At 47.7% G+C, this 20,896-nt stretch overlaps 1 protein-coding gene across 1 annotated transcript in view; it reads right to left on the bottom strand.

Moving 5' to 3' along the window:
* The window catches only part of LAMC1 (laminin subunit gamma 1), a 922,342-nt gene that overhangs the window by 196,097 nt on the left and 705,349 nt on the right, over positions 1-20,896 (bottom strand). Inside the window, exon 17 of the mRNA XM_069641408.1 lies at positions 7,400-7,581. Within this exon, the coding sequence (XP_069497509.1) occupies positions 7,400-7,581 (182 nt within the window). The remainder of the gene's footprint in view (positions 1-7,399; positions 7,582-20,896) is intronic.

Below are 20,896 nucleotides of genomic sequence, written 5' to 3' on the forward strand. Positions count from 1 at the left end.
CTTCTAATTAAAAGGTACTGTAAGAACTTAACTCTTCTTGTAGAGTTGCTTGCATCTTCTACTACTCACAAGTCTACCAGCTTGTGGCCCTACATTGATTCGTCCCTTCAAAGACTTCTAAAACCTTGTGCAAAGACGTTTTACTTACCTGCGAGAAGTGCTTCAGCTCACAGACTTTTGCCCAATTGACATTGGCTAGCCTGGTTCACTGAAGGACTCTTCTCCTTTGACAGCGTGTTGCACCTATCCGTCCAGGAAAGGGTTGATTTACTCTGCATATTGGGGGTCGGGGGGAGGGTTCTAAAGTATTTACCCATTTAAGAATATTTGTGATCTGTGATCTCTTGTTTGTTCTAAGTCCTAGTTATTTAAGTCACCTGAGGGTGTAGGAAAGTGTGTGCATGTGTCCTCCCCAATGGGTCTTTGCTGATTTAGACACTGTATTTTGAAGGTATTTGTGTGTTGCTATTATATTGCTTATTCAAATGACTGATAAATAATAGTTTAATCAGGAAAACCTTGAGTATAAGTGTTTATTTGGATACCAGTCACTGTGAATCTTTGTGTAACCACCCTACAGCTCAGACTGACCCCTCTTGAGATGCACCTGGCTGCTCAACCACACTACCAACCTGTGTAGTACAGACTTATACCAAAGGTTGGGTTCCTATTACCAGGGGGCTATGGTTGTAGTACACCCAAAGGGTACTAGCCCAAATCTTCACCTAACAGTGCCAGAGGACCGAGTACCTGATTGATAAAAAGAAGAGAAGACAGAAGACAGTATCCAGGGAAGAGCGCATGGAATTACAAGGCCAAAGCCAAACCCAGGAGCGCTACTATCGGCCAGTTCCAGTCGACGAGGAAAAGGGGATTAAGGAGCGGCACCGGTGGGTAGAGCCAGGGGAGCACATACTGCCAGGGCTGCGCCCCCGCGCGCCACTGAATTTAAAGGAGAAGACGTTTTTGTTTTATTTGATTCAGCTGAATTAAATCAACCTTTCAAAATGTATACATAAAAATAACAGTACTAATATATTATAAATATATAAAATTGAATAGCTCAACAATAAAAGAAAAAAGCAAAAGATAAGCAGGAAGAAAACAAATTTTTTCATTTAAGATGATTTCACAATTCATTAGTTGCTCATCATGGGCTTCAAGTGTCCACCAACGTGTCTAGTTTCAAGCTTAGCAAAAAGTTGATTGTTGCCATTTGTATCGGCATATATATATGGAACTCAAAATAGCTGACTAGAATTGGTCGACCTCCAATTGCCCTAATAATTTGCAATGTCTAGAAAAATGAATTACTCTAAGATCTATCAATGCATCACACTCTGTAATCAAGTGTCAGGTATATCATTTTTCAGACAAAAGTGACGAAAATTGAGTGCTGATGGAAGCGGTTTACGTTTAGCTTGTAAATCTTTAGTGATCCACACATTAAAGCGTAGGTGTAATATGCCTGCACGATATTTTGGTGCTGGTGTTCTCACCAGATATGGTGGTAGAGTGCAGACTTTTTTTTTAAAGAAACCTACACACGTCGGCATCTCTATACTGGAGAGACAATTCTCTTGTACTCATCTAGTCCCTCTCAAATATCTTGGTTTTTGCCTTATCTGGGTTGATAATCAGTAGTTCAATGGAAACTTGCGCATTAGCCAGTATTTGATAAACTTTGTGTCCAAGCAGTCACAAAAGTATGCTTTACAGAAAATATGTAATGAGTTAGAGTTTTTAAAATAACCAAAGACTCTGTGGACATTAAACATTTCCTAAATAGTGCAGTAATGCGCCAGTGATAGTGCTTGAAGGGAAACCAGGCTGCACGGGTGCTTTGTGGTAAATGCAAAATCTGTCTCCAAAATATGGCCTCCCATTTGTGAAATTCGAAAGGCAGGTTTACTGGTAAGGTTTCGAGACCATATAGTAGGGTTGGTACCAACTTCATGTTCCAGAAATGCCACACCGGTTTAATTGAGAATTTACCATATTTGTACATAATGTTTGCTTGCGAAATAGCAGTGGCTAATTTGGCTTCAACTCGCTCAATCTGGCCTTTGGCGTGTACGTTTCCTTCAAAGGCTATACCTAAATATAGGTACTGAGGAACCACCGACAAAGAAATATGGTTAATGAACCAGACAAATGTTTTGTTTCCAAGTCTTCTCGGCTAGTACATCACTACTTGGGTTTTGGTGGTGTTAACTTTGAGTTCATTTTGAGTGGTGTAAACTTCAAAGGCCGATAGTAGATTTTGCAAGCCCACCTGGGTCTTTGAGATCAACACCAGATCATCCGCATATATTACTGTTTTTATCTGACAATCATTAAACTTGGGAGAATCTGATATTACTTTGTTAAAGTTGCCCAGGCATCATGAATAAAGTAGTTGAATAGAGCGGATGCTAGCAGACACCCCTGCTTAAGTCCCCTAGCAGTTTGAATGGGTTCTGATAAAACACCATCGAGAGTCAGTCTTATTCTGACAGAGGTATTAGAATGTAAGAGATAAATGATGCCACTCAAGGTTGTAGGGCATTGATCTCGGGGCTAGTTTCGCCATCAAAATAACACGGGAGATGGAATCGAAGACTGCGTGAAGGACTATGAATGCAAAAAGACTGGCTGTTTTGTCGACTGCCATTGTGCTTCGATCGCATTAAGGCAGAGTAGATTAATGTTGGTGCCCATGCCAGCGACAAAACCCGTCTGTTGATGATCACGCAGCTGATGTTTCTGTGTCCAGGCATTAAAGTCTCGTAAGATCAATTTTGTAAAGATTTTTCCTGGAGCATCCAGTACTGCTATGGGGCGATGGATTCGGGGAAGACTACGATCGCCTTTTTTAAAGATGGGAATTATAATAGAAGTCTTCCACGATAATGGAACCATACATGTTAAAACTTGGCAATATATCTTATCCAAGATCAATGCCCATTCATGTAGATTTGCATTGAGCATCAGATTATTTAGGCCATCTGGGCCTGCTGCCCGTGAGGAACTAGCTTTCATTATGAACTCTCGGGAGGATTGTAATTGTATAGTTAACACTCCATGGGCCTTCTGACTTTTGTACATAGTTTGAGTTGACAAAACAATTATCAGCATATAAATCGGAAACATGTTTTATCCATTGGTGTTCCTGGACGCCATTAATTTAGGCGTGTGCTTGTGTGTTATAGGAATGATTGGACAACAGTTGCCACATTTCAGCAGAGTTTTTATTTGTCATGGCCCGTTCCATCATTTCACTGTCATGTTGGAACATTAAAGATTTCCTACTGCGTAGACAATGTATGTATTGGCATTTGGCAGTTTTTAGGTCTTGCCAACAGGTCTGAGTTCATCTCTAGAATTTCTCTTTTTCTATGTCTTTAATCAGCACATTTAAGTTTGATCTCTGGATCAAATGAATGCTTGTGTCTAATATTTTTAGGCTGGGTTATAATAGTGTCGACAAATGGGTATAGTAAATCAGTATATTGTGCTGGGCAAGTGGTCAGGTTATTGCTTTCTAGGGATCGATTGTAGGCAGCCAATGTCACTGTATTCCACCGTAATCTAATCCTGGAGGTATTAATGATTAACTTTTGAATGAGTAGGGGCCTCTCTATGTGGACAGTATCCCAGGCGATGTCCATAGATGGCATCCTACGATCGCTTTGTTCATGGTTATTGACGATCATTTTGACTACCTTATGAAACAGGGGCGCATCGACAAATATAATCGATTATGCTGGTGGAGATGCCCCTTTGCCAGGTGTGCTGGGCTGCAATATCTCCCGTCACTGATCCATTTGCCATATAAAAATGGCGAGCTTTCATGAAGGCAACCCATCTACGCACTTGTTTTGTTGCAAGGTTGATATTCCAACTATCCAAATTTATGTCACCCAGTATCATAGTGTTAGTGATCTGATCATTCAGGTGTATCAGATCAAGGAGTCTTGCTAAGCCACCATAGAAGGCTTCCTCAGACATGCCTGCTATGTTTCTGTATAGGTTGAGCAGTGCTAATGTATGGTCTTTGGTAGATATCTTAACCAACTGAATATAGGCACTTTCAGAGTCCCACGGGACGATAGATAAGCCCATTCTCTTATTGACACCCACTAGGAGGCCTCATTAGGCTCGACCCTTGCTTGGTAGTGCAGACAGCAGAACACAGTCATAGCCATCCCAAACAGGTGGGGTGACCAGCTAGGTTTCCTATAATGCTATGATATGATGGGTGGAGGACAATTGTTTGATGGAAAGCTGCAAATGTGAATGCCCTTCAGTATTCCAACTCGCAATTTTCAGAGGAAATATTACCTGCTGGATTGGTGGTTAATTAGTGGGGTAGACCAGGCCCCTTGTACCACTACCAATTGTTTCATGTGACCGCAGATATATATTAGGCCTTTGATTGTCGCATTGTGATCTCTCAGTCAGTCGAGCTGGGTCTTGTGCGAGCAAAAATCCCAATTCAAAAAACTGCATCTTTGATTGCCAGATTGTATTCAGGACCATCCCTGATGGGATCCACAGCTTAACTATGGACCGTGTTTCTTCAGATATGAATTCAATTTGATAAATGTCTCTTGAAGAGACGTCCTCGAGTGCCACCACATCACTAAAGATGTTCAAAATGCTGCGCCTATTGAGATCGTGTTTTGGAAAACCACCTTCACAGCATTTCAAAATTAGAGTGTGATAAGATGAGTTTGCTGGGTCTGCTGGTTTTAATAAAGATTACGTGCATGGCTTGCAAGAGTCCCATCTCATTGCTTGTTGATCTATATGGTGTGGTGTTTTCATAAGCGGAAATGGGAAATGACAGGTGTAATTGGATCAATTCTCCTCTGCGGACTGGTGGATCGAGGGTGCAGATCGGCACAATTTGTGGTTGGTGCGATTGCATTTTGTCGGACCTTTGGTTCTGGCACAAGTTTGGGTTTTGTGGTGTTTCCAAGTACCTGAAAAAAGGCACTTAGGGTGGTCTTCGCTATCTTGGTGCTGGCCATGTTTTTGGATTTTTTTGGAAACATGTGTGGCCCTTTAATCGAAGGCTTCATGTGTTTAATCGTGGCATTTGCCGAGCCCGCTGTCATGGGCCCCTGGGCCAATGGTGCAACTCTTTCACACATGGCTGGGGTGTTGAGGGGGGGGGTGGGGGATGGGGGGATGAGACTGAGGAGATCCAAGAGTAGTCAGTCGTTGGTTTGATTCTTGCATTGGGGGGAGTCGCGATGGGTCGAATTATCCCAGCAATAGCCGGCAGTTGAGAAACTGGTCTGATTGACGGTGCCGGCAGAGCCTCCCCCTCCCCCATATTCTCTTGTGTGATGTATTGTCCCACTGCTATAACTGAGTATTCAAGTTCTTTAAACTGTGGTGCGTCATGTTCTTTGTAGCTCTGACAATGGACAATTATCTTTTAGCCATTTAACTAAATCATCAAATTGGCGAGTTTGTTTAGTTAACCTTGCGTCCAGAACAATTTGACTAGACTCATGATTGTGGTGTTGATTGCTACTAAAGCAGGTTGTAACAGATATGTTGTTTGAATGTTCCACATTAGAGACTGGTCTGCGAGCTCTTGGGGTCGGATGTGCAAAGGAATGCAGCATAGAATGGACTTCCGCCACAGTGGAATTCAATTGCGTCCCTTTTATCCATGATAGGAATTGGGGATTCACATTGGCTGGCATAAATGGAAATGCCAGTAGATTCTCGGCTCAATACTGGGAATGATATGGGTGATAATTGGCCACCTGATATGGGAGGTGTGCCAAGTCCCTTGACCGAATCCAGGATTGTATTATCCGATAGTGGTAGAGGATGTTGCCGCTCACAAGAAGTCACAGACCGTTTACATGATGGTTTGGGCCTATGCATGCTAGGTGTCCTGGGGATATTCGTCGAGTCCGGTAGAGGCAACCTCAGAGGGGCGTTGTTAGCCATAGACGCTTGTGAGGAAGTTGCCGGTTTCGTGCTGCCAGTTTTATTGTGTAAATGCATAGAGAAAACAGGGGTGATGGTAATAGCAGACTGATATTTCTTGTGAGGTTGCTGCCGGGCCATTGAGAACTGGTGGTTGCATGGCAGGCATGTCAGTTTTTAGTGAATAAGCGGTGAAAGCTATCTCCCGTGGATGACTGGGGATGGAGTGCCAAAAAAGGGGGTCACTAACCTGAACACTCCTATTTGGGCGTGAATGCCCAGATGGTAATGCAGAGAAAGCTCTTGCTGCCTTTTGGCTTCTCGGCGAAGCGGTTGCTTATGCAGTGCTTCCACGAGAGCGCGCGTGCGCTGTGCACGGGCTTACTCGTATTATAGTGGAAGTCGAATCCGCCGCGTGAGCAATGGGAGTGCCAACAAGGCACCTGCAATACAATGAAAAAGAGGAGAGGGCTTGTAAAAGGGGCTTGCAAGGCAGGCTGGCTGGCAATGGATAAAGTCAGCAGGGCAAAGTTACCTTGGTTGCTGAAGTCCACAACAGAAACCGCACAAACAGATGCAAGTCCGTAGCAAGATCCAGGCAGAGTCCGGGACAGCAAAGTAGCTTGCGGCGAAGCGGGTGCTTATACAGTGCATCCACGAGCGTGCGCGCTGCGCACAGGCGTTCTCATATTATAGTGGAAGTCGCGTGAGCAATGGGCGGGCCAAGAGGGCACCTTGGTTGCTGAAGTCCACAGCATGAACAGCACAAACAGAAGCAATTCCGTATCAAGATCCAGGCAGAGTCCGGGACAGCCAAAGAAGGTTTTTTTCGGGTGAAAAAGGTTCTGTCTCCGGTCCCTAGAGAGGGACGCCAATGCAGTATGGATGAAAGGGGACGGGACGTAGGAGTAAAGCAAGACAAGGGAGACAATGTTTCCCATCAGCACTCCACTCAAGGTGGGGTGTGTGCTGGTCTTGCAAAATTAAATAATGGTGTGACAAAAAGTGTCCCTCTGCCCTGGTAACGTGTTAACACAGGTAAAATCTAAAGGGAAGCTCAAGTAGCTCCTCAGCAACACTGTACAGAAAGAACTGTGTGCAGCAATAATAAAACGAAGATGCTAGAAAAGAAGTAAAAGAACGAGTGTGGAAAAAGTTTCCCACTCACTCAGGAGAACAGGAGAATCATTCCAAAAATTCCAATAGTTCAGCAAAAAGCCTGGGGGACTCTCACGGTGGGTAGCATTTCACTCAAAAAGGAAAATCTTCTTGACAGTAGCACACATTACTAATAAAAAAAAGATGGGACTCATTAGAATGGGCTTAGTAAAATAAAAGGGAACATCTAATAAAGTCAATCGGAAACAGTAAATAAGACATTTTTATGTGCGTATGCAAAGAAATTAAATACCTAGAAACAATTTAGTTTCTTACTCTATAAACAAATGTCACAATAGAATCTGACCTTGTCCTTCACCAATCTGTAGCAGGCTGGACATTCCTGACAGCCTGGCCACGTTCGATTGTAGAAGTAATTCTCTTCACACTGATCACAAAGATTGCCCACAAAACCTTCTTTACACTCGCATCGACCATCATCAGCTTTGCACTGAAGGGATCGGGAGCCCTCTGGGTCACAGTCGCATGCTGTATGGGGAACAAGATCAATAGGTCAAGGCTAAGAAGGACAACAGCTTAGAAATATTAAAACGTCATGCAGTAGCCAAGTGGGAGATGGACATTAAATTGCACACAGGACATACAAATCGAGTTGATATGCCAATACATAATCTAAAAGGTAGGATGATTTAACCAAAACAAGCAAAATCATACTTTCCTGTAATGATATTCCTTTAAAACTGCAGGAATTTGTGAGCGTGTACACACCCCGCTTACGGGCCAGACCAAGAAGCCCATTTTGAAAAATAATTCACTCTTGGAAAAATAGCACATTAAGAAAGGAATAAGTGACTTAATTGTAACTCCTGTTCTCCAGCATTGGAATATTCAATAGATTCCCATCGTCTGGCTAGGAATCCTCAGCAACAAAGCAGTTTATTGTTTAAACTGAAAACTTATTTCACTTTAGTGCTCTATCATAGTCAGTCATTTTGGGTTATACTGCCCAATTCCAATAGGAGAGGCTCCCTTAGCCCCACCCCTGGTAGTCATCTTCTGATTTTGGCAAGTACACTTAAAGTGGTGGTAGGAGCCAAAAAAGGTCAAATAACTAGAGGGGTAGGCGGAAGGGTCGCATGTTAATCTATGAACGATATCAATGCCGGAGAAGGAACAAGATACTTACCTGTAACTATTGTTCTCCAGCATGGGTTTGGCATGGATTCACATGCTCATGAATATTCCCCGTCGCCAGGCAGGGAATCCACAGTATAGAAAAAAACTTTCACACTGTCTTTATTCTATAAACCAATCACTGAGCTCTGGGTCATACTGCCCCCAGCCAAAGACTGCCCTCTCCCTAAGCCCCTCCTCTGGCAGCCATCTTCAGATTTGGTAGCACGTAAGTGGCAGTATGACCAAGAAGAGCTGCAGAGGGGCAGAGGGTTTGCATGTGAATTCATGCCGGAGAACAATAGTTACAGGTAAGTAACTTATTCCTTCTCCAGCATGGGATCTGGCATGGATTCACAAGCTCGTGAATCAAGAATACATAGCAGTACAACATTACAACACTCTTACCTCCAGAACAGGCTCACCTTCAAACAAACAGGTTGCGTAGCATTGCTTGGCCGACCTTGGACTCGTCTCTGGAGTCCAGGTCGATGCAGTAGAATCTTGTGAAGGTGTGCATGGACCTCCAGGAAGCAGCCTGTTAGGCAAGATTGTATGCAGTACCCTTTGGGAGACTACACCAACCTGGTCCTCCTGGCAATAGGTAACCCAACCTTTGGTATAAGTCTGTACTACACAGTTTGGTAGTGTGGTTGAGCAGCCAGGCTTATCTCAAGAGGGGTCAATGTGAGCTGTAGGGGTTTCACACAGAGATTCACAAGTATCCAAATAAACACTTCCACTCAAGGTTTCTTGATTAAACAATTATTTATTAATTTTAAGTCAATTGAATAAGCCTTCTTTAGAAAGGAGCAAATATATGTAACAAAAATATACTACAAAATACAGTTTTCAGTAAATCAGTAGATACCCATTGGGATGGCACACAGACACTTCCTACACCCTCCGTTGACTTACACTAGAACACTGTGGACATTGATATATCACTGGTTCATTTAGAGCAATACTAAATTTGGTGTCAAAGAAAAGGTTTTAGGGAATAAAACAAAGGTTAACAAATATTCTTAAGCAGGGAAGTACTTTTTGAACCCTCCAATGCAAAGTAAATTAACCCTTTCCTGGGGGAAAAGTAAAGCACAAAGTCAGAGATAAGAAGAGTATTTCAGGGAGCTAGGACAGCCAAAGCTAATTAAGCAAAGGTCTGGGGGAGCTGAAGTACTTCTTGCAGGTAAGTAAAATGTCTTGCACAATGTTTTTAGAAGTCTTTGTAGAAAATAAAATCACTGTAGGGCCACAAGCTGGGAGGCTTGTGAGGGGCAAAGCTGCAAGCAACTCTGCAAAAGCAACCAAGACCATTCTCAACTGAGAGCCAGCAAGGCTACACAACAAGAGGCAAGTCCCCTTAGTTTTACAGAACCTTTGGTTTGAAGAAATTGGTTCCAAGCTGGCTTCTGTTCATGTGTAGGTCTGTAGATCCTGTTGTTCCTGGGCCTCAGTCGTGGGGACAAGAGGGAGGATGTCTGGGGACTCCAGCACTACGAATGGAAGACTGGCTGCAACAATGGGCCAACTTCAGATCAGCAGCACTTCGTGGTTTCAGCTTCTTGCGACCCTTGCAAATAGCACCACTGCAGTTCTCGGATAACACTATGGACTTCCCTCGAATCTGGGGTCCAGCACACTGTTGAGGTGGCTCAGGCTTGGTCAGTCCTGCTTAATCAGAGTCCGAAGGATCTTCCGGGAGCTCGGTCCGAAATTATACGTTACTCACTGTAGTGACTAACGTACTCTTAGTCCATAGTCCCCTTTCCTCCATACTGCATGGGCGTTCCTTGCAAAAGACAGGAGACAGAACCTTTTTCACCATAATAACCTTCTTCTGCTTTAAATTTAGAGGGGTGCAGCCCTGGGAGAATGCGCTGACCTGACTCCGCCCTCCGGCACCACACCTCAGTCCCCATTGACGCATCGACAATAGATTTAACATTGCCTAATGACACCAATATTATTAGGGGGGAGGATGGTGGGACGTATGGAGGAAAGGGGACTATGGACTAAGAGTGCGTTAGTCACTACAGTGAGTAAGGAACAAGTTACTTACCTGTAACTGTTGTTCTCCAGCATGGGTCTGGCATGGATTCACATACTCATGAATATTCCCCGTCAGGCTGGGAATCCTCGGTAAAGAAAAAATCAGTATCAGTTTCGTTTCTGATCTGTCTTTCGTAGTAGTAACCAATCACTGATCTCTGCGTCATCCTGACCACAGCCAATGACTGCCCTCTACCTAAGCCCCGCCTCTGGCAGCCATCTTCAGATTTGGTAGCACGTGAAGTGGCAGTATGACCAAGTGAAGAGCCGCAGAGGGGTAGGCGGGAGGGTTCGCATGTGAATCCATGCCAGACCCATGCTGGAGAACAACAGTTACAGTTAAGTAACTGGTTCCTTCTCCAGCATGGGGTCTGGCATGGATTCACATGCTCATGAATTAAGAATACATAGCAGTACACACATGCACAACCACGGGAGGTGGCAAAGGCTCAACATTAAGCATTACATCAAACTCAACATTAAGCAATTCTTACCTCCTCACCCGGCTCACCTTAGGTGAACAGATTGCGCAGCACTGCTTGGCCGACCCTGGACTCCTCCCTTGAATCCCGATCGACGCAGTAGAATTTCGTGAAGGTGTGCGTCGACCTCCACGTAGCAGCCCTGCAGATATCCAGCAAGGGCACACCAGATAGGAACGCCGTGGTAGCTGCGATCGCTCTGGTGGAATGGGCTCTCGGACTGCCAGGCAGCGGTCGGTTTGCCAACCGATGACAGTACATGATACAGCCGGAGAGCCATCTGGAAATGGAGGCCTTTGAGAGAGCCTTCCCCTGATTGACAGGTCCAAAGTTCACAAAAAGTTGTGACGTCTTCCGAAAACACTTCGTGCGGTCCACGTAAAACTTCAGCGCTCTAGCCACATCCAGCGAGTGCAAAGTCCTTTCGGCCGGCGAAGAAGGCGACGGGAAGAAAACAGGCAACACCAAGGGTTCGTTGAGGTGGAAGTCCGACGGCACCTTGGGCATGAAGGAGGGGTGCGTCCTGAGCACTACCCTCGTGTGGTGAAAAGTCAAGTACGGGGGCTTGCAGGAAAGGGCCTGGATCTCTCCCACTCGTCCCACCCGTCGTGCGGAGGCGATGGCCACAAGAAACGCTGTTTTCCACGACAAGAACTTCAACGGAGCCGAGTGCAGAGGCTCGAACGGAGGTCCCATGAGCTTGGTCAGCACCACATTGAGCTCCCACGCCGGGGCCGGAGCCTTCACCGGCGGGAACGATCTGAACAGTCCCTTCATGAATTCTTTCACCAGACGATGAGACCACAAAGACGTCCGCCCCGTGGTTCTGGTGTATCGGGAGATCGCAGCAAGATGAATCTTGATGGACGCGTGTGCCAGTCCAGCCTTGGCCAGCGTCAGAAGGTACGGCAGTACCTGGGGAGCCGAAATCCGTAGAGGGTTAATCTTCTGTGCGTGGCACCAGACAGAACCTCTTCCATTTGTGTCCATAGCATTTAGGAGTTGAGGACGCCCTGGCCTTTGCAAGAACCTCTCTGCAGTCGGCCGGTATGTCGTATCCTCCATACTCTAACACTGTAGGAGCCAGGCCTGCAAGTTAATCGACTTCGGGTCGTGATGGAGGATGGCGCCTCCTTCCCTGGAGAGAAGATCCGCGTCCACTGGCAGCTTGATTGACGGGGACGCTGACAAGTCCAGAAGGTCCGGGAACCATATCTGCCTCGGCCACGCAGGTGCGACGAGGATCATCCTGCACCGTGACCTCTTGAGCTGGTTGATGAGCCGGATCAGCAATGGCAATGGAGGGAACGCGTATAGAAACAGGCCCTCCCAGGGGAACGAGAAAGCATCGCCCATGCTCCTCGGCTGGGGAAACCTGCTGGCGAACCTCCGGCACTTGGAGTTTGTCGCCGTCGCGAACAGATCGATCTGGGGTGTGCCCCACCGTCGGAAGAGGCGGTCCACTAGATCCTGTCGTAGTTCCCACTCGTGGCACGAGAGCAGCTCTCTGCTGAGCGAGTGGCGATGGTGTTTTTTATCCCTGCCAGATGAAACGGCACCAGAAACATCCCTTGGGCGACGGCCCAATGCCACAGATCCTGCACCTCCTTGGACAGGGCTGGGGATCTGGTACCGCCCTGCTTCCTGATGTAGAACATGGTGGTGGTGTTGTCGGTGAAGATCCTCACCACCTTGCCCTTGAGGGACGGAAGAAAGGACCTGAGGGCCCAAAACACTGCACAGAGCTCCAGGATGTTGATATGGAGGGACTTCTCCGTCGGAAGCCAAAGGCCTCTCGCGTGCAGATTTTCGGTGTGCGCTCCCCACCCTTCCAGGGAGGCATCCGTGGTCACTGTCTCCTGGTGGCCGGGGGTCTGGAAGTCCATGCCCGCCGTCAGATGCGCGCGGGTGCCCCACCACCGGATCGCTCGTCGGAAACTCTTGTCGAGTGTGATCCTCTCCTCTAAGCTGCCCGTCGTCTGGATCCAACGCGCGTCCAGGAACTCCTGCAACGGGCGCATCCGGAGCCTGCACAGGCGGATGAGATAAATGCAAGACATCATTCCGAGGAGGGACTTGATGGACCTCACCCTGGCCGCATCCGCAGCCAGCATCCGCTGCACCTTGCCCAAGATGGCCCTCGTCCTTTCCTCCGACGGAGAGGCCAGAAGCGACACTGTGTCGAGCTTCGCTCCCAGAAACAGTGCGTCTTGTGCGGGCACCAGGTGGGACTTGGCGCAGTTTATGGAGAATCCCAGGTCCGTGAGTAGTTGGACAGTCCTTGCCGTGTGCTCCACGGCGAGCTCCTTCGTCTTTGCTCGGATGAGCCAGTCGTCCAGGTAGGGGTAGACGTGGATCCCCCCCTCTGCGCAGCTGCGCCGCCACCGGTGCGAGGCACTTGGTGAACACCCTGGGTGCCGACCTCAATCCGAAGGGAAGGGCTTTGAACTGGTAGTGACGCCCTTGGACCACGAACCTGAGAAACTTTCGGTGTCCCTTTAGGATGGGAATATGGAAGTAGGCATCCTCCAAATCCAACGACGACAGGAAATCGCCCTCCTCCAGTTGACCCAGGACGTGTTGGAGGGTGACCATCAGGAACTTCTGTGCCTTGATGTATTTGTTCAGTCGTCGTAGGTCCAGGATGGGACGCCATCCTCCTGTCGTCTTCTTCACAACGAAGTATCTTGAGTAAACTCCGGAGCCCCGAAGCCTCTTTGGGAAGAGCTCGATGGCGCCCTTCTTGAGCATCGCCTTTACCTCCAAGAGAAGTTGAGGGACGTGATGTTCTTTCCTGGCCACAGGGGGGACGCGCGGGCACCTCTTTAGAAACTCGAGCGCGTGACCCTGAGCTAGGGCGTCCAGCACCCAACGGTCGGTGGAGGTGGACTCCCACACGCTAACGAAGCTCGCCAGCCGGCCTCCCACCGGGGTGCTTCGGTGGGGGCCCGACCCCACGGCCGGTTCAGTCCTGCTTCGACGAGGCTTTGCCGCCTTGTCCTCCTTGGCGACGACGGCGGGGTCCGCCTGACTTGCCTCGTCCCCTGTAAGCTTCCTGCGACGACGAACGGGCCGCTTGACGGTAGGTGGAAAATCCGCCGCTGGAACCTTTGGAGGCACCCTGTTTGCCTCCGCCGCTCCGAAAGGGCGGCCGCCGTTGCTGGAGAACCCCAAGAGCCCGGGCCGTCTCCGTGTCCGCCTTGATGGCTTGAAGGGAATCGTCCACTGTTTTCCCAAACAGGTTGTTTCCGTCGAACGGCATGTCCAAGACTCTGGTCTGCACGTCCTGACGGAGATCAGTAGCCTTGAGCCATCCACGCCGCCTAAGGCACACGCCGTTGCCCAACTGGCAAAATCCAGTGTCAGCGATGTCCGTCGCAATCGTAATGGCGTGGTCCGACGCCACCTCTCCTTCCTGCAAGATCTCTAGGGCTTCCGCCCTCTTGTCATCTGGTAGGAAGTCCAGCAGGGGGGCCAGTTTGTACCACAACTCCCTGTCGTAACGGGCTACGATAGCCAAGGCGTTGGCCACCTTAATCGTCGTCGCTGCCGAGGAGATGACTCTGCGTCCCATCGGGTCTAATTTCTTTCCCTCGCCGTCCGGCGGGGAGGTCGACGTAGAGGCTGCGCCCGCCCCCCGCTTTCTTCCTGGCCGCCGCGGAGACGACCGAGTCCGGGGTCGGCTGTGCCCGAAGGCACAAGGGGGCCGCGTCCGGGACCCGGTACTTCTTCTCGTACCGATCCCTTCTAGCCGGCGTGGTGGATGGGTTCTTGAGGAGGGCGAGGCCCTCATCCCAAATATCATCTAGTAGAGGTACAGCGAGGACCGTCTTCCTCTTGGTCTCGCGCCGTTGATAAAGGAAACCTTCCTTCCTCTCTTCCGGGCAGAGCTGGAAAAGCTCAGATGCCCTGGCGATCATGGAGTGAAACGATCCAATCTCGTCGGGCGGGGAAGCCCGGGTAGGAGGCGACGACGGGAGATCCTCGTCTGTACCCGTCGCGGCCGTGTCAGTCCCCGTATCATCCCCACGTGTCGTGGACAGGGAGGAGGGCTGAACAGGGCGCGATGGCTGAAAAGGAGGTGGAGGATGAATCCTTCTTCTCTTAGGGGGAGGGCTCCCAGAAGGGCCTGGCTCCGGGTCCCCCGTCGGGAGCGGTTCCTCCGTTGGTGGTAACGGCAGTCTCGTCCTTTTCTCCGAGCATAAGGACTGTATAGCCAACAAAATGGCCGCCGAGTTGTCTTGCGGCACTGGTTGAGGGGAGTCCGACGGGCGGTCAGGAGCCCCGTCGGCACCCTCGACGTTCTCGTCTCCTACGTCGGGGTCCCTCTCGACGGGCTGGTCTTCTTCCACGCCAACGCCGTGGCTTAAGACTTCGATCAGCTCCTCCTCAGAGATTGAGGCCGAATCCACGACGACCTCCTGCCTCCCCTTTTTCTTCTCCGTCGGAGGTTTCACGGGGGTCCTGTCGATGGGCATGACTCCCTCCGCGGTGGGAGGGAGACTCTGGGCCCCGAGGTCGCCACCACTGGTGTAGCCTCCACAGGCTGAGCCAGGGCCGCCGCGACTGTCTCGATAAAGGCCTTGGCCGGGTGGATTAAGGCTTTCACCACCTTAGGTGCGCTCACAGCCTTCTCCTTGGGGGGAGGGTCACCGCCTCGCTCCGCCTCCGATGGGGCCTTTGAGCTCGACCGGGGTCTCTCCAGGAGCTTCGCTGGGTGCTCTGCCTTTCTCTTACCCGAGCCAGAGCATTGGCTCGTGGTTGATGGCGCCGGGGAGGATGCGCCCTGCCTGGCGCCCGTAGAGCCCGACCGTTCGGCGCTCCGGGTGCCAGCGGACTCGCGGTGCTTGGCCTTCTGTTGGACCCCCGTCGCCGGGGCGCCCTCAAAGATCTTAGAAGACCGCTCGGACTTCTTCTTCTCGCCTGACGGGCTCTTTCCTTCCAGCCAGTTGGCGAGACGTTGATGGCGGTCCTTCATGGTCCGCTTCGACATATTGCCGCAAAACGCACAGTCCTTCTCCACGTGCGTCTTGTCCTCATGTAGGAAGTAAAGGCAAAGGGAGTGTTCGTCCTCCTTAAAGACATTCTGAAGCTGGCATCCAGGGCAGACCCTGAACAGCTTTCCGGGCGTCGAGCTTCCCTTCTCCTGGGCCATGTCCGAGATGGGCCTGAGAAACTTCTGGAGTCCTCCAAAAGCGTGGCTCGATGAAATCTTCACCCTTGAGGGGCGTAGACGAATCCGACACGGGTCCCCGTTAATCGGATGAAGAAACGGTGGAGCTTGAGGCTCTTTTGACCGAAAAAACAAATTTTTTGGAGAAAAAATGTGAAAAAAGCACGAATGCTCGAGAGCAATAGCACGAGGATCCCAACACTTGAACGTGCGGTAAAAATCTGAAGATGGCTGCCAGAGGCGGGGCTTAGGTAGAGGGCAGTCATTGGCTGTGGTCAGTATGACGCAGAGATCAGTGATTGGTTACTACTACGAAAGACAGATCAGAAACGAAACCGATACTGATTTTTTCTTTACCGAGGATTCCCAGCCTGACGGGGAATCTTCATGAGCATGTGAATCCATGCCAGACCCCATGCTGGAGAAACTTTGTTACATCTCTTCATTTGAACAATCACCAACACAAAATGTACTTTACCTGCATCAGATACATTCTCTGGAGAAGCATTGCGACTTTTAGGCACAAGGCCCCACTTCTTCGTGTTTGGACTGCTGAACTTAGGGAATATCACTTGTGACTTGGTTTCATCTTACTGCATCACTTGACTCGTATTAAGTCATTGAATGCATTCTAAGAACCTATGGTGACTGTGTATGACAAATATTACATACCTGTAATCGTCTTTCTGATGCTTGTATCTGCTTTACATGCTTTGCAGAGGCTGACATCTAGTGGTTTGTGTGGAGTATTGCATGACTTGTGCGTTTAAAGCCTAGAATACTGTATTTTTATACATTCATGTTAGGGAGAATTCTCAAAAATGTGCTAATTCCCTTAACCTTAGACCCCCAGCAACTTTGTTGGATTTTGAGGACTTGATTTTTTTTAACCTGGAGAAAGTGTGACCCTTTTTACCCACTCATGTATTTTAATGTTACTTGGCATTTATATAGCGTCTTATACATCATTGGTATGACCTCAAAGTGCTAGTAGGTTGAACGCCCTTGGGAACTGTAGTTCAAGTCAGTAGAGAGAGATTGTGTCGTATGGTGTATGGCTGCACCGGATATGTGTGAAGCAGGTGTAGCTGTTGGAGGAAAGGTGTTTTCTAGTGATAAGTTTGGTGCTGAAGATATCAGTTGGATGTGTGCAGTCAGGTGGGTGGACACAAACTGGGTTCTCGCTGCATTAGGCCTGAGGAACGCCTATGTGAACAGCTACGCTGGAATGTGCTCAGCTAGCTGCGTTTTATTAGGGTGATGAGGTGTTCATGGGGTGATATTCGTATGTGAACAGCTAAGCCAAATTATCAACGGTATAGCGGTGTTCTAGTTGAGTGATGGTGTATAATAGAGAGTAAGCGTAGCAGTGTGATATGGTGGTTATCTGTAGAGGCGCCTGAGGTAAGGCACGTGGACAGGACGGGGGATGGGCATAAATAGCGACATACATATAGATCGATACAGGGGGTCGATACAGGTATATACAGGGATACAGACATATACAGGGCTAAATTTATATAGCGTCCATCCGTTCCATCCACTCTATCAGGACTACTTAGGCCAGTGTATCACATAATCAAAGCTCAGTTTTTCTTCACTTTTGATTCAAAGTACAAAAATGCCATGATTCACTAAGAATATATGGGCAGACTGGAGCCAGCCACGTAACTAGTTTCTTTACCCTTGATGCCTAGTAAAACAATAAAAAAAAAATGCCATGCCACATTAAGTATATGCAGACCGACGCTAGTATTGCCAGACTGCATATACTTTAATAAAGCATCAAAAGTGAAACTTGCCATCAAGGGTAAAGCAAACATAAGCGTTACCTTGTGGCTACACTGGCCTACAACATGAACTAGTCTAACAAAGTAATAACACTTAAATATGCTTTACACTTGATGCACAGTTAAATTGTGTTCCTGTGAGTTATGAGGAGCAGCAGCCACCCCATCACTTTCACAAGGAAAGTCTACAAGCAAACATGGGTCCTCGCTCCTCTCCTCCGACGGAGACGCCAGGCACAACACTGTTGAGTCGGGCTCCCAGAAAAAGTGCGTCCAGCGATGGAGTCAAGCAGGACTTTGCAAAGTTTATCGAGAACCCCAGTTCCGACAGGAGTCGAATTGGGGTCGTCATGTGGTCGATGGCGATGTCATTGGAGTATGTCCGGATGAGCCAGTCGTCCAGGTACACATATGGATCCCTCGTAGACGTAGTTGCGCCACCACCGGAGCCAGGCACTTGGTGAACACTTGTGGCGCCGACTTCAACCCGAAGGGAAGGGCCTTGAACTGGTAATGTTGTCCTTGAACCAAGCAGCGTAGGTACCTGCTGTCAGGTCCACACTTGAATCTTCCTGCAGGAGTGATGCTGGGCCCACCAGACCCCCTAAGTCTGCCTGCCCAACAGTCCTTCAACTGAAAACTACCAAGCTGGCAAACCCAAGGGGAAAGGGGAATAGAGGAGAAAATAAAAAAGGCAGATCTTCACTGGCTGGCACTGTAGTTCTTTGGAGCTGGAAATACACCTCAGTGTCTGTGAGATCTGTAGCCTATGCTTTATTGCCGATAGGCTTATTCAGTTAGTAGCTGAAGTCTAGTAATCTGAACTCAATGTTTCCTTCTTCTACTGTGGTAATATTTTCTTTAAGAAATGTCTTTGTTAGGTCTTTTGTTGACTAATAAGCTTTTTCCAACTACTCAATTCACAAAATATATTTTTCATAAATGAACTTCTTAAAATACATTCTCGTATTTATTGCATAAGGAAAGTCTGTTACTTGAATTAGAGTTGATAACACTTGCAGTAAATTACGATGTCAAAAAAAATGTAAACTCCTTTAAAGATCGGCATTGCTGTAAAGAGTTCCACTAGTCGTTTACTTCCTGAAAAACGAACGTCAGCCGACACGACGCTTCTCTACTCAATTGTCCTTCGAAACGATGCTTTCAGAAAAAAAGGTGTCACGACGCTTAACGTTTTCAATATAATAGCCCTGCAAAACGAGCACTTCCTGAAACGACGTCACAACGCTTACACGCGCGTTTAACGTTCCTAGGGTTCCTTCTTCTAACTTCAGTGCTGCGCGTGGCGTAATACTCGAACCGAAAAATAACGCTCATGCAAGAACTGCGAGCGAGAAAAACAAACATGCGAGTAGTACACGAAGAGTTACGCGTGCCTGGTTAGTAAATATTAAAAGTGCAATTATTCAGAAAAAACACTTTCAGAAGCAGAATTGAAGCGCAACAATAGAAGTTCAAAAAGTAACACTGAACCTTATTTTCCTCAATTAAAAATAAATATTAGCATTTGATTCCACTCCTTGACATTAGACTTTGTAGATTAAGTAAATTTAGCTTGCTTCATCTGTACGACTTCTTCAGCTTCTTGGATAAACTTCACTTCAGCTTAGAATTAGTAGTAAATGGAAATTCTAAAATCTTCTTGAAATACTAAGTATTAAATATACTTAAATATATTTTTTGCTAGAGCTAACTAAACTGCGACCTGTCTCAAAGGATACTAAAATGAAAGGCAGTTGAAAACTCGGAGCAACATTCCAAATGACCTCATAACTATTTACACCAATCAGTGCTGCAGAAAAAAACTCTCCATCTTGCTTTGGGGAGTCAAGTGATTTCTGAATGTACATTAAGGAATATTTATACTAGTTCAATTGTCAATCCAAACATAACCCAAACATCACACTTTTAAGTAAACTACATTCAAAAGGTTTGTTGGTGCTAATGATGAATTCTTAATTACGTAATGTAAATGTGTACGTCTATTTAATTTACCTTGAAATTGTAATGGTATGTCTTTTAAGGTTATGAACCCTTGAAACTCTAGAAATGTACCATGGAATCCTGGCACCTGCAGTGTCCCTAGTGTATGGGGATGTGTAAATGGGCATCTTCCAAGTCCAGCTACAATAGAAAATACCCTTCTTCCAGCTGTCCTAGTACGTGCTGAAGGGTCACCGTCTGAAACTTTTGGGACTTGATGTACTTGTTCAGACGGAGGAGGTACAGAATGGGCTTCCAACCGCCTGTCTTCTTTCAGATGAAGTAATGAGAGTACACGCCGGAGATTCTTCGGGACGAGCGCGATCGCCCACTTTAACATGGCCCGTACCTGCAGCAGCAGCTGAGGGACATGGTTTTCCTGACGGGCCACTGGTGGTATCTTTGGACACTTCTGTTGAACTCTAGGGTGTGTCCGTGGGCAAGAGCGAATGTGAATTTTACCTCCGTTTCTTTTGGTTATGGAGTCTGACAAACTCTATTGGCATCATCTTCCCAAGGTTTAAATACCTTCTCTGGGATAAACTACTGTTTCCCAGAGCAGTAAAGTGAAATTGACTTTACTTAGCATTGTAACTTTCCAGACCCAGAACACACTATCTTACAATAGAGTGCTGGAGGGGTTACTTAGTATCCAGTGTCTAGATGTTCATGTAACATTTTTATGTTACCCGTTCTTCACTGAATGGCTGGTGGCAGTGGTTTAGTTTTGAACTACCAAGGTTTGCATTTACTGCGGATGTTCGCAGCTCCGGTAAAGCTAACCGCGGGAGTCATCTAATTCAAAATGGCGCAGAGCCATCTTTGACGATATGGTCCCTGGCTGCCTTTTTTCGCTATGTCCTTGTGGAAAGGTCCTTCGAAATTCTTCTGTGCGCCAAACCAGGTTTGGTCTCTTAATTTTTTGGAGCCAGAGGTGGGTTTCACTCCAGAAACCCAGCCAGAGTGTCTGGGGTAGGCAGGAAGTGAGGGAGGCGCCCGAAACTCCGTGCTTAGTCTCCTGGGAAACCCAAATGCACTCTGTGGTGATTGGCTGGCTGACAGCCACCCTGCTGGGTGAGTGACAGCTAGGCTGGAATGAATGGGAGAGAACTGAATAAAAGGCAAGTCTTTTGGCTTGGAAGGCAGAGTCGACCACTGGACAAAGGAAC

Source organism: Ambystoma mexicanum, chromosome 1q (genome assembly GCF_040938575.1).
Source record: "Ambystoma mexicanum isolate Mex_15411 chromosome 1q, UKY_AmexF1_1, whole genome shotgun sequence".
Classification (NCBI taxonomy): Eukaryota; Metazoa; Chordata; class Amphibia; order Caudata; family Ambystomatidae; genus Ambystoma; species Ambystoma mexicanum.